The sequence below is a fragment of the Phalacrocorax aristotelis genome, chromosome 11, assembly GCF_949628215.1.
Source record: "Phalacrocorax aristotelis chromosome 11, bGulAri2.1, whole genome shotgun sequence".
Lineage (NCBI taxonomy): Eukaryota > Metazoa > Chordata > Aves > Suliformes > Phalacrocoracidae > Phalacrocorax > Phalacrocorax aristotelis.
Window position 1 is genome coordinate 8,837,248 of NC_134286.1, and position 12,390 is coordinate 8,849,637.

Here is a 12,390-nt window from a genome sequence, read left to right on the forward strand (position 1 = left end):
CTTTCGATAAGAGAAATAGCAGCAAAATCTTTACTTCCCTCAAGGCAAGCAATAACCTTCTTCGTGATTTTCTGAGCAGTCCCTTCTCTACAGGCAGCACCGATTTCTTCCTTCCCTGTCCCCAGCATTACGCTCGAAATGCTGGTGGGTCCCCCTGCCCTTCCCATGCCGCCTGCCACTGGTGCCCCAAGAATTCACTTGCTATAAAGGAAATGGGATTTGTCAGCCCTGAATAAATATCCTATGCCTGCAGAGGCGTAAGGGCTACTTAATCCTCACTGTCACCCTCTAGCAACGTGGGCTGCTCAGATGGCCAGAGTGAGATGTTTGGGGCTCAGCTGACCAAGTTCCTCTTTTGCAGGTGTTTGATCCACATGATTTGTACGCCGGAGAACAGTTCTCCAAGGTCCTGAGTACATTAACAGCTGTAAATAAAGCTACCGAAGGTAAGAAAAAAGGGTTTTTTTCTGTCGTCTTTTCTAATTCTGTCTTGTATGTATGTTGGGGTGAGGTTTTGTTTTGGTTTTGGGTTTTTTTTCAGTAATTCCTAGTTTATGGTGATTTCTGGAGGCTTGGCAAATTGTGCTGCCAGCACTGATGCCTGATGCTGGACAGTGGAATTGAATTTTCATGCTTCTACCAACTCTGGGTTTAGATGTGGCATTGCAGAGTTGCTGTATGCACTTTGCAGAGCTTGATTATTGCTTTACACTAAGGGACCTCTGCTTGGTTTTGACAGTACTAAAGGACCTCAAATTAGGTCATTGTAAAGGAGCCTTGATGTAAATGAACGTGTACCTTCCAAAATGCAAATGTCAGATTTTAAAGTGTGTGTTCTAAAGCTGAAGAGAAAAACAGATCCATCTGCATAATACCTTTACTGAAACAAACATCGTTGCCAGATGCTCAGTCAATTGTATTGTTTCTCTCTCTCTCCTCTCCCTGGGTCCATGGAATAGGCTCCCGGGTTTGGGAATCAAGCTGATGGCTTGTCCTGCCTCCCTGGGTGCAGGAGCGGGCTGCTGAAGCAGAGCAAATCAGCTCCTCTTGTCTCCATCCCAAATATGTAGCTGTTCCCTATGGGCTGCTCTAAACTAATATTCAGCTGCATAGACTGGGAAAGAAGTTCAACGGGGAGGATGATGGCAGCGTGGTGCTCTGGGGAGGGGTGAGCAGACCTTTGCTGAGGGGCTGAGGAGCAGGTCTGTCCTGAGCTGGAAAGAGTTTGCAGGGTGGAAAGTGTTTATGGCCCCTGATCATGCAAGCAGATTTGGACAGAGTCCTGCACATTCACCAAAGTCCAGCGCCAGGAGGAGGGTTTGGTTTCCCTGTCACAGATTACATTTTAGGTGATTAAAAGGAGAAAAATTCAAACCCCAAACCCACAATTTTCCTTTCATGGGAAGCTTTTTCTGTTGACTTACTGCATTTTGCCTGGATTTGGTTTGTGGTGGTGTTCTCAGTTGTTTCATTTCTCTTTCAGCTGAGTTTTGCTTTTGCATTCTCTTCTGCTAGTACAGAAGCTGCTCGGGTGTTCAATGAAACAGCCTCATTGCTGGGACTGGACCCTCTCCTCCCTGTTTTCTCTGTTTTGTTCTATTCTGATGCAAGGCTTTATAAAATCATATGTAAAGTATATGCTATATTTATACTTTATATAAACTATTGTATATTGTATTATAATGTATATATTATAAACAGCAACATATAATATGTAATGTACAATATATATGTGTGTACACACATGTGCGTGTGTGTATGCGTGTATAATGCTGCTCTGAAGAAATTCAGGTTCTTAGACCGCCTTTCTGCAGCCAGCACTCAGCTCTGCCGCCAGCTTGCTCCCTAGAAGTCAGTGATGGAAATTCAGAATCAGCACATCTCCTTACAGCATCCTACTGCTCCATTAAATGACAGCACCCGGTGACCCCATGTAGAGGCTCTTGCAGTTCAGTATGATGGGGGATATAAAATGCAGGTGACCTAGACTGGGAGTAGTCGTTGCAAACGCTGTCATTATGATGGACACTAGCTTTCTTATTCTGAAAGCAAAAAGAGTGAGAAACTCTCCTGCCTCTGTGCTTGTCTGTTGCTGGACCAGAAGGGTGTGATGGGGTGTGTGCTGATGGGACATCGAGTTGTTACAGCAGTCCCCTATTTACAGCCCCAGCTTGGTTCTTGCAGCCACCCATGTCTCAGCTCAGTCTGTGCAGTCACTGCGTGAGGCTCAGGGTGGGGCTTTGCTGTGGAATAGTTTCTATCACACGTTACTGACGGAGCTATAGGGAAGCTGGAATCCTCTTGGTTTCATGGCAAACATCTGTTTGAACATATGCTTTCTCTGTTTAAACGTTAAAAAGTGTGATGCCTGCAATGTAATTTGCTGCTCAGGCAGAGAGCACCCTTGGGAAAAGTACAGGGTAAAATAAATACATGTCTAAAACATTTGCTTTTTGGTGGCTTGGCCAAGTTCCTGAGAAGCAAGGGCCTGTGTCCTACAAACCACCACGGCAGATGGTCTGGTTTGTCTGTCTCGCCAGAGGCCAAGGGCTGAATGGAACATCAGGACAAGCCTGGTAACCGGCTACTGCCGTTCCTGCTGTGGCCAGTGCTCCGCATGCCTGTGCATCCCGACACCCGCAGAGCTGCTACACCTCGACACCCTTGTCGGAGGCAAAGGGAAGTAGGTGACAGCTGAGGGAATGCCGTGGGAATGTGTTTCTGAGCATCCATTTGAAATCCAAATCCTTGTGTCTTCACAGACCTTGTTATGCAAATAACTAGGGGCATCGTTTCTAGGATAAACTCAAGAGTTCAGCAGCTGTCCATCAGATAACAGCAATACAGAGCTTGATGCTTTTAACTGAAAGAGAGGGCAGGGGAGGAAAACCAGCTGCGCTGGATCAGGCGGGGTTCATCTGCCAAAAGTAGTGTAGGAATGTGAGCAGAAAAACCAGCTATTTTAACCATAGTTTAAGCAACATATGGCAGCAGTGTTCTGTGCTGGACCAAGCATAAAATAGGACACTGTCATCATGCAATATAAATGATATGCTTCCCTGCCAAACTGTCAAAGTCAGTTTTACATTTGTTTCTAGGTTGTTGCAGATATTTATAAAAGCTTTGGAAGATTGGGCGGGGCAGGGAGAAGCATAAAATCTACAGTAACCAAGTCATTTCCGTGGGACTGTTGCTGATGGCTTGAATAAGCGGAGAAGTCTGGACTCGCAGTTTACGCCCTCCCTTTTTAGAAGGAATCAGGGGAAGAATATCTCACACTGGCAGCTGGCCATCCCTCCTGGCCTGTGAGTCGCCAGGAGCAGCTGAAACAGCTCCTGCTCAAATATCGGGATGTTTCAGAGAAAAAAAAAAACATACTGTGTTTGCAAAGTGGGTTTTCCGTGCAGAGGGGTTTTGCTGTTGCTGCAGCCTGGGGAGCTGGGAATTCACTGTGCGGTCGTCAGGCAGTTGTGTAACGAGCAGGGCAAGAGAGAAAACTGACTCACCCACAGCATACGAGATTTAACGTGAATGTTGCCCATCACTGGAGCATGGACCGGGCGGCCCGGTGCGTGGGTATGGTATGGTTGGGGGTCTGTAAGGCAGTGGCGCCTGGAAGTTGTAGTCACGTACCTGGTCCCCATTGTGCAAGGCGTTGGAGAAAGACAAAGCAAGTCCATTCTCCAGGAGCTCAGAGTTTGTGTTGCTCCAGGCCCAATCTAAGGATGAGGTGTTTTTTTATTGAAACAAAAATCCTCTGGGGAGAATAAAAGCCCAGCTGAGTTCCTGTAACTCCCACCAAACTTCCCCTTCGGAATGACTTTTCCATGTTGATATTCAGACTGAAGGAGAATGGGGGAACAGCAGCCTTAGAGTTTGTGTTTTCTGATTCCTGCGCACGCTTCATGGCTTGATCACCCTCTCCTCTTAGAGTGTTTACAAAGAACTCCAGACATTCTGCAGGGGACTTGCACACCCAGCACAGTGATGCCTGCAGACCACTCTTCTCTGTCCTCCTTTTGAGGTTCATGGGCATGCTAGGTCCACAGCACAGGTGGAAAACAACAGCTCTAGACTGCAGAAATGTTCTTAAATTAAAAAGAAGCTACCAGATAAATCTTAGAAGTACTTCACCATTTACTGAAATGATAATACCTGCTGTTGCTTCAGTTGAGCACCAGCACACATAGAAAATGAGGTGATCTGAGTGTTGTCCCACAGTGTGGTATGAGGTACAGTAGTAGAGAAGTACTGGAAATTACTGGGTGGCTTGAATTCCATGTTTTTACCACTCTGCAGCATCCAAGCAGAGTTCTGGGGCTGAGCGCTGCCGGGTCCTGCAGGACCTGGGACTGCTCTTGGTGGCAAGGCCACTGACTTGATCTCAGCACAGGGCGGTTGTGACCAGGAAACTTTTTACCCTCTGGCAAGTTTTTCGGTATTAATATAGACACAAACCACTAATCGTGAAAAACAGAATGTGGCAAAGCATTATTTCCAGCATCAGTCAGGTGGTGTCAGGAACAAGCCCAGAGACTAGTTGGCAAAGTGAGAAGCTTTGAGCATGTGAAGGAGGCAGCTCCAAGAGCTGCTGGGATGGTCTGAGCCTTTTTGTGGGCTGCCAGTCTCCTGGGGGTGACGCTCATGTCCTTCCTCAGCGTGGTCCGAATCCCTCTCTCACATGGCTAATGGCAGCGGTCCATGAACAGTAATCGAAATTGTGCCTAGCCTCTTTCAGCTGTATAATGAACCCAGAAGGACTTATCTAAATAGAGAAGCAATTGTGTTGACCAGCTGTTCAGCGTTCTTCCCTGCTCGGCGAGGAAGCCCACGCTGCAGCTGTGGAGGTGACCAAGGAGTGCTGACTTGCAAGCTTCAATTTGAGAACACCTTCAACAGCGCTTACTGAGATCCCAGAAACATTCCCAGTGGGGCAGCATTGGGCTGAGTGTTATTCTGTTTTTCTACAGTTTTAAGGGGGATTTAAAAACCATAATGCAATCAGATGTATGGCTGAAGAGCTGGCATAACCAAGGAGTGCCTTGAGATGCAATTCAACTTCTTCCATCATGGAAGTGTTAACCCAGCCCAGCAAAAACCATCCTTGGTGTTGGCTTGGAGTACCCACACTGGAGATGCAGTGCACTTGCTTTCTGCTCTGATAGATGCTCCTTCAACTGCTGTACCCAGTTCTTGTTTTCTTTACAGGCTTTACTCTTTCCTTTGCTGTGATGCGGAAGGATGGTGGACAGTTGGGTAAAACTCAGATCTTGTTTTTGCCTCACCAGATCAGCCATCAAAAGGGCCATGTTCACATCTATCGTCTCTTAGCTCTGCAGCTGGAGGTGCTCACGCTGACTCCAACGGCACGGCTTCGCAGTCAGCCAGGGTGTTAAGGAGGCAGTCCAAGCCTGTGGTATCCTTTATTTAATATCTCATCAAGGGTTTGATGGCTGTGGGGGTAGAGGGGTATGAGTGGTACCTCTGGGTCGAGCATGCCAGAGGGGCTTGTTCTGCCCCGATCTCCATCAAGGCTTTGCTGCCCTGGCTGGAGAGAGTCTCATGGCTTCTCTGAACAGTGGTGCTCCTCTCTGTGAGATGAGGAAAGCAATTCTTATCTGCCCTCCATTGCACTGTGAAACTAAATTAATGCTGGGGAGGGACCTTGTGGTCCTCTGGCAGGAGTGTTTACACAAAAGCAAGACATTATTGCTGTTATGAAGAGTAATACTGAAAAAACAGCTGTCAAAACAAAGCAGAACAATAGCTTGTCCTAGTGGCTTCTGCTGTTTTGGACTATTTGCTGATGTTTTTCCATGTTTCTTTCCTTAGGAGATGACCGAGAATGGCAGTCATCAGCTGGTGGTAAAGGCCAGGTTCAATTTTAAGCAGACCAATGAGGACGAACTCTCCGTTAACAAAGGAGACATTATTTATGTCACCCGGGTTGAAGAAGGGGGCTGGTGGGAAGGGACCTTAAATGGAAAAACAGGCTGGTTCCCCAGCAACTACGTCAGAGAAATCAAATCCACTGGTAAGCGAATTGCTTTCAAGGGCTGATTGAATGACAGCAGTATAATGCCGTGTAGATCCTTGTGCCTTTGGGAAATTGCTGCTATTTATTAAAGACCGTTTCTGTCCTTAAAGCGGCAGGGCTAATGGAGGGATGAACGAGGCCATAAGGGTAAAGCCTAGTCTTTCACATGAGTTGTTTGAGAGCTGCTTCGCCCTCTTTCCCAGCACATTGTGCTTTTCTATTGCTCCCCAAGCCCCAGCAGTGCGGGAGCAGGGATGTCGCTGGAGGATGAGGCCAGAGATGGCTGCATGGGTCCTCTTTGTCCTAGGGAGCTGCCAGGTCGCTCTGGTGTCTGAGCACAGAATCAGCTTTTTGTTAGAGACCTTGTTCAGGCAATGCATTTGCGTTTCATCCTGCCACTTCTGGCAGTGGTGGAATGGATGCTCACGGTCTCAGGGAGGAAACGAACAAAAATTATTTGGCCACAGGGATTGGTCCCCTGGTTTTGTCCATAGTGAAGGCTGATTTCACATTTTCCCCCAGATGCATCTTCTGCTGCGATACTGAGAAAGGAACAGGGAGGAGGTGATCCATATGATGATATCTGCCTTTATTGAGCTTTGTCTTGAGCGTCCTTAACATTTTCGGTGATGTGATTTTAACCAGATGTGGGGTGGTGATGACATGAAGCATGCCCCTGGCTAACTGCCCTGTAGCGTTACATATCCATTCAAGCAGCTCACCCTATTGTGCTTCCGAGGCCATTGTGTGACAGGAAACTTGGTTTTTTTTACAAAATCCAACTTTAATTCCTTAATGCGCCTTGAGGGCTTACCCTAGACAGAGATCTGTTTTGTGCTCAGTGCTGGTTTTACAGCTTAGGATCAGCCCTGGCCTTAAACACGGTAAGACATCAGTGGTTGCAACCACTTTGCAAAGTGGCTGCAAAGGGTACAATGCCTGTTGTACACATCCTTGCTCCCACACTTGGCAAGCAAAAAAAGCAAAGGAGGGACGAATAAAATTAATGAGTGAGTGTTCAGAATTAGGCCAGTTTTTATTTAATTCCAAATGAAAAAATCATTGTTAGGATATCTCATCTCCCACTATTTCCCTCTGGGAAATGATGTCTGAGCTGGAGCAGGATGTTGCAGCAGAGGCTGAAGGCTTGTCTGGCACAACCCAGGAATCACTAATTAAGTCAGTGAGTGTAGAAGAGAAATGTTTTTTTGAAAAAGGAGAGCAAACATCAGTCCCATGGGAAAAATCAGATGGGAGCTGCATGAAATAATGGCACCTCACTGAAGCGAAGAATGAGTCTCCCACTGATCCTGATGTAGGAGCACATCCAGTTTTTTTGTCTGCAGAGCTTTTCCCTCCAGATCCTCTCTCCAGCACCCATTTCACATGGGAGGAGGGTTCTTTCCCCGGTCTCTGCTTGCTCAGGACACATGGCTGTATTGCAAATGATGGATGTGGGGACCGTCAGCTAACCCACTGCTGCCTGAGGGCTGCAGCCCGGGGAGAGCCCTTGCTGCAATCCTGTGGGAGCTGCCTTCCTCGCCTCCAAAGTGTGAGACTTGTCACTCTAAATGGAGTTAGTTGTTTTTCAGCAGTGGCTGTACTTCCGCTGTGTCCTAAGTCTGCCCCTTGGGTGGAAATAAATAGCTGTGCAGAGCAAAGCTCCTCCGAGCCTTTAAATGAGGCACAGAGCTCCTGGCTGGAAGTGACAGGAAACCCTACAAGGGCAATAATTAGACAATACATCGAGCTGTGGTTTCCAGGGGCTAAATTTATCAATTTCAACCTTCTCCCCTGCTATTGGTATGAAAGTAATTGCCTGCTGTGCGTGATTGCAGGGAGAAGGGAGAGACTGGCTGCGCCACACGGCACAGTGCCTTTTCAGTACGGGGTGTGCGGTCTGGCCAGGGCTGGCGGTGAAGCCTTGCGCTGCCGACCTGTCCCAGTCCGGAGGGACAACGGTGCCGCTGCCGTGCTGGGAGGGCTGGCAAAGCCGTGCTGCTGGTGGGGAACGGGCTTCTCTAGGGAAAGCAAAATGGAGCAGAGGCTCGCAGGTGTGTGTGTGTGTGCGCGCACATGTGTTACCACACTGGAGGCATCCACAGGGGTTTAGCAAATGCAGAAGACGAGACTTGACTTCCAGGTTTGTGTGAGTTTTTTTTTCAAATCTACCTTCTTTCAGAAAGGGATTTTGCATCACAAATGACTGCGGGGATCAGGATTCAGCATATTGATTAGTATTGGCTTCAGGTGCCTTGTGAATCACCTGAAACAAATCTCAGTATCCAGCATTTCTGATAGACACCCAGTTTTAAAACCCAGATTTTGTGGGCCAGGTGAAGACTCAGTGTAGCTCCAAACAGTGCCAGACGTCGGGCTGCTGCCAGGGATTTCAGAGCAAACCTGTAGGTTAGTTGGCAGAGGCTGCGCGGTGCATCTGGTGCCACCCGCTCGGCTGCCTCCGGTGTCATGCACGCGTTCGGTTTGCTCCTGGTTTTTCTGAAGCGGGCAAACAAATCCTGCAGTTGAAGTTTTGTGTTCACAGGGGTGAAGTTAGGTTTGCTGGACATGATGTGGCAGTGACTTTTCCTGCTGGAATAACGAGAGCTGTGCGCTGTAATTTATTGATTTCTCTTTTTGTACAGATAAACCACTCTCTCCCAAAGCATTAAAAGGACTTGAAAGCACTCAGCTGACAAAGAATTATTACCCTGTGGTAAGTTTTAAAGTGCTGATCATACATTTTAATAAGTGGCATATTATTAATCCTCTGAACTGGCTCTTTCCCTTAGAAACCATTGAAGCAATTTGTAACAATTGGGGATGTGACTCTGTATTTAAATGCTGCTGTTGCCATTTCCTTGATTCAGGGCTGTCGAGACAATAAACCACAAATGGAAGTTGCTGCAAGATGTCAAGAGGAGAGACTCAAAGTAGGCAACTGAGATAACATAGCAGAGGTGGCAGCTTTGAGATCAGTGTTGTGGAATAAGGCACAATGTCTCTGGTCCAGTCCTTGCCATTGACTGCCAGCTATCTCCTGTTGATAAAGATGAGGAGATAATGTCACGGTGTGAAGCAAGCCAAATTAGGGCTCTGATCCCTGATCCCTTTCTTGGGCTTGGCTGGAGGTGTTACACCCCAAGCTGCCTCCCCTGTGCCGCTGCCAGCAGCTGCAGCTCTTGGAGAAGGGGCAGCGCCACAGCTCACAGCCTGGCGTGTTAACTGGGCTTGGCTTTGGAGCAGGTCAGCGTGCCAGGCTATGAACTGTGGCTGCAGAAGGGGTGGAGAAACATCACCACCTCTACCATCTTGCTACTGGAGTGATGATGTCTGGCAAAGCGGGGCAGGTACCTTCCTGCTGCGTCACGGCTAGTGTGAGCCCTGCGGTGTAAGAGAGTTAAAATGTCTGCATGCGAACATCCCTGGCTCTCGGTGCTGGAGGTGAAATGTGCTCATCAGCATGTCTAAATATCTTTTAAGCAAAGCAAAGCAGAAACAATATGTCCAGAGAGTTGGGAACCACCCTCACTGTCTCCAAAGCTCATCCACACTGAGAGACTTGAGTGGTAACTGGGAGTGTGCAGGCAGTGGGTTTGCCTACCCCGCTGCCGGAGACAATTGACTGCTGAGATGGATTAGCAGGACCAAACCCAACTCAGCACATCCTTCAAGTGGAAAGTGAGCTGTGCCCTGGCTTGAGCTGCCGCAGGAGCCGTCCTTGGTCTGGCCACCGTTACATTTAAATTGTTGTCCGCCTTCGCGCAAACAGTGCTCCCAGGATGCATGCACGAATTGTTTGTTTGCCTACCTTGGCAGCCAGTTACGCATGCAGGGTTAGGCATGAGCCTCTCAGGGGTCAAATACTAAACTCAGGTCTGAACTGATGTTGTCTCCATGCTTTGCCAGAGAAGAAGGAGCAGCCCTTAACACCTGCTTTCCAGGCTTCCCCCAGTTTGCAAAGTAAAATCCTGAAAATGGACCCCCCAGGGCTTTCCTGAGCATTCTGGGTTCTGTATTAACAAATGTAATTTATGGACTTAAAATACACTTTCATGCTTTTCCACACTTGGAAGCCGATGTCATGTTCCTTTGACTAGTCGTTAGTACTAAGATCTGCTCAGTGCTCTGTCTCTCACCCTAGGTGTTGCAAAATATTCTGGAAACAGAACGAGATTATGCGAAGGAACTACAGTCACTTCTGGGAACTTACTTAAGACCCCTCCAGTCTTATGATAAGTAAGATATAAGGGCATCTGAGGTGGAGAGAACCCTGTAAAATTGACCATAGTTCATTACTTTCCTGCTTTTGAATGTTCAGGGACTGTTACTGCTCTTCTTGTAAAGCCTCACAGCTTCTCTGTGTACCAGAAAAAAACCCACATTGTACAGGTTTCTGCTCTTTCCTGTTCCTCAGTGGTCATGCAGGCATTCGGCTGTGTTAGAGACGGGCATTTCCATCTAGTAGAGGGCTGGCTGTTACAACCCATCTGCAAGCTCATGTGTGGCTCTCCCGGCGTGCATGTTTCCTGGCGGTACGCCTTGCATGGCTTCTCCCCTTGTAATTTGCCTCGTTGTGACTTCTCAGCCCCAAGCGGCATCTCCTAGTCATCTCTTCATTTCACGCACGGTGACACGTGCTGTCTGCAGTTAGATTGCCTCTCGCTAAATCCAAACTGCTGCTGAGCAAGAAGTGACTCTGCTGTCTCCCTGTCTGCACAGCCATTGGCTTTAAGTACCTCCGTACCCAGCAAGAGCATGCTGCCATCCCTTACGGCCTGAGCAATGCTGGGGAGGCTGGGGGACTTTGTCGGGGCCTACCTGCAGAAGTAAGCCTGTGTGTTTTCCATCCGTGCTGGTGAGCGCGGTGCCAGAGGCCGCACATGCCATCCTGTCCTTACCCAGGCAGTGACCGGCAGCGCGCTGGTGCCTCTCAGCAGATTCCTATTGATAGTTTCACCCTGCATAAAAGATCCAGTGCAGTTAACTTCACCTCCTGCTTATTGCTTCAGCTTTACAGTCGTCTCTTCCAAACGGTGCCAGCTTGGCGACCCCATCCATGCGGCTGCATTTGGGGCTAGGGTCCCTCCAGCTGAGCACGCTGCAGGAGGACCGGGCAGCCCCAGGGCATCACAGGCGGAGGGCAGATGTTTAGTCATTGTCCAGTCCAGAGAGACGGGAGAGTGGTGTCTGAAGGCCTTTGTATTTAAATCTCTCCTTCCTTCCCCATATCTTCACGTGGGATATTTTCAGCTGCAAAAATCTCTCATGCTCTCAGCCTTGGCATTAAGCAAATGGCTTAAATGAGGGTGGTACGAGAGTGACACTGAGGATGACAGAAGCAGACACCTTAGTTTTGGCTAGGAAAAAACCAACCTCGCTCAAGGAACAAAGCAACCCCTATATAAGGGGCTGCTTTGTAGGACGCTCCTCCCATAGGGAAACCCAGCATGAATCCCTGAAGACAAAGCTGTCTCTGTGTCTGTGCACACACCTCCTTCCCCACCCCTGGCTGAAATCCCATCTGTCTGTGTCTATTAGACAGCTAAACATCTGAGATTAATGTGATTAAGTGATTATAATCCAATTAAGATAATCCTTGACAGCAGACATCTTCTCCAGAAGGCTGTGGTATGTAGCTCACAGATTGTGGATTTTGTGTTTCCCATGTCTGATGGTGTATTTGGGGAAAGAGAAGTTCTTGGGTCTTTTTGGAAGGCCTGCTTGCAGATACCATGGGGGTACTCCTGAGAGCAACCTCTCTTTGATGCTAATTGGTGATTTGACTCTTGTAGGCTCAGCGCCGTGGACATTGCATCATTGCTGGGAAACGTGGAAGAAATCTCTGCATTTCAGCAAACACTGAACCAAGCCTTGGAAGAAGTTGTGAAGTAAGCTTGTGCCGTAGCACTGAGGGTGTTAAGCTATTAAACTGCAGCTAAAAACAATAGAAAGACATGTTCATTAATGTTCCTGCTGGTTGCTGTCTTAGACTTGTTAAATATAGAAGAAAATAGCAGGATTGAAGAATGGCAGCAGGTAGTGTTTTGGCAGGAGGGAAGATAGAGGAAACTCTGACATTTCTACTGTTAAGGCACCTGCTGAATGAGAGTGTCACGAGACCTGACATGAAAGTGTCACTAGACCAAAGATGCAGACACATGCAGGGTGGGAGATCTGGCAGGCATGAAGATGGGGATTGTCAGGGAGCACACAGCAAATTATTAGAGGTAATGATTTCCCGCGGGAGGCTGGAACACATGTTTCAGCCTTAGCCCAGCCTCTCCTTTGGAAGGGCTGAAAAGAGATGGCAAAAATATTGGAAATGTATTCATGATGTGGCTTCCCTTTCT

The 12,390-nt window shown here is 47.9% G+C and overlaps 1 protein-coding gene across 5 annotated transcripts in view; it reads left to right on the forward strand.

The window, feature by feature from the left end:
• ARHGEF6 (Rac/Cdc42 guanine nucleotide exchange factor 6) overlaps positions 1 to 12,390 on the forward strand; it is a 40,792-nt gene that overhangs the window by 9,218 nt on the left and 19,184 nt on the right. For all 5 annotated transcript variants that reach the window (XR_012662700.1, XM_075106744.1, XM_075106745.1 and 2 more), the window contains 6 exons: positions 362 to 446; positions 5,289 to 5,416; positions 5,833 to 6,034; positions 8,683 to 8,753; positions 10,182 to 10,276; positions 11,833 to 11,928. Coding sequence is in view for 4 of the 5 variants with exons in the window: in XM_075106744.1 (XP_074962845.1) it covers positions 362 to 446; positions 5,289 to 5,416; positions 5,833 to 6,034; positions 8,683 to 8,753; positions 10,182 to 10,276; positions 11,833 to 11,928 (677 nt within the window). In the remaining variant the exon portion in view is untranslated. The remainder of the gene's footprint in view (positions 1 to 361; positions 447 to 5,288; positions 5,417 to 5,832; positions 6,035 to 8,682; positions 8,754 to 10,181; positions 10,277 to 11,832; positions 11,929 to 12,390) is intronic.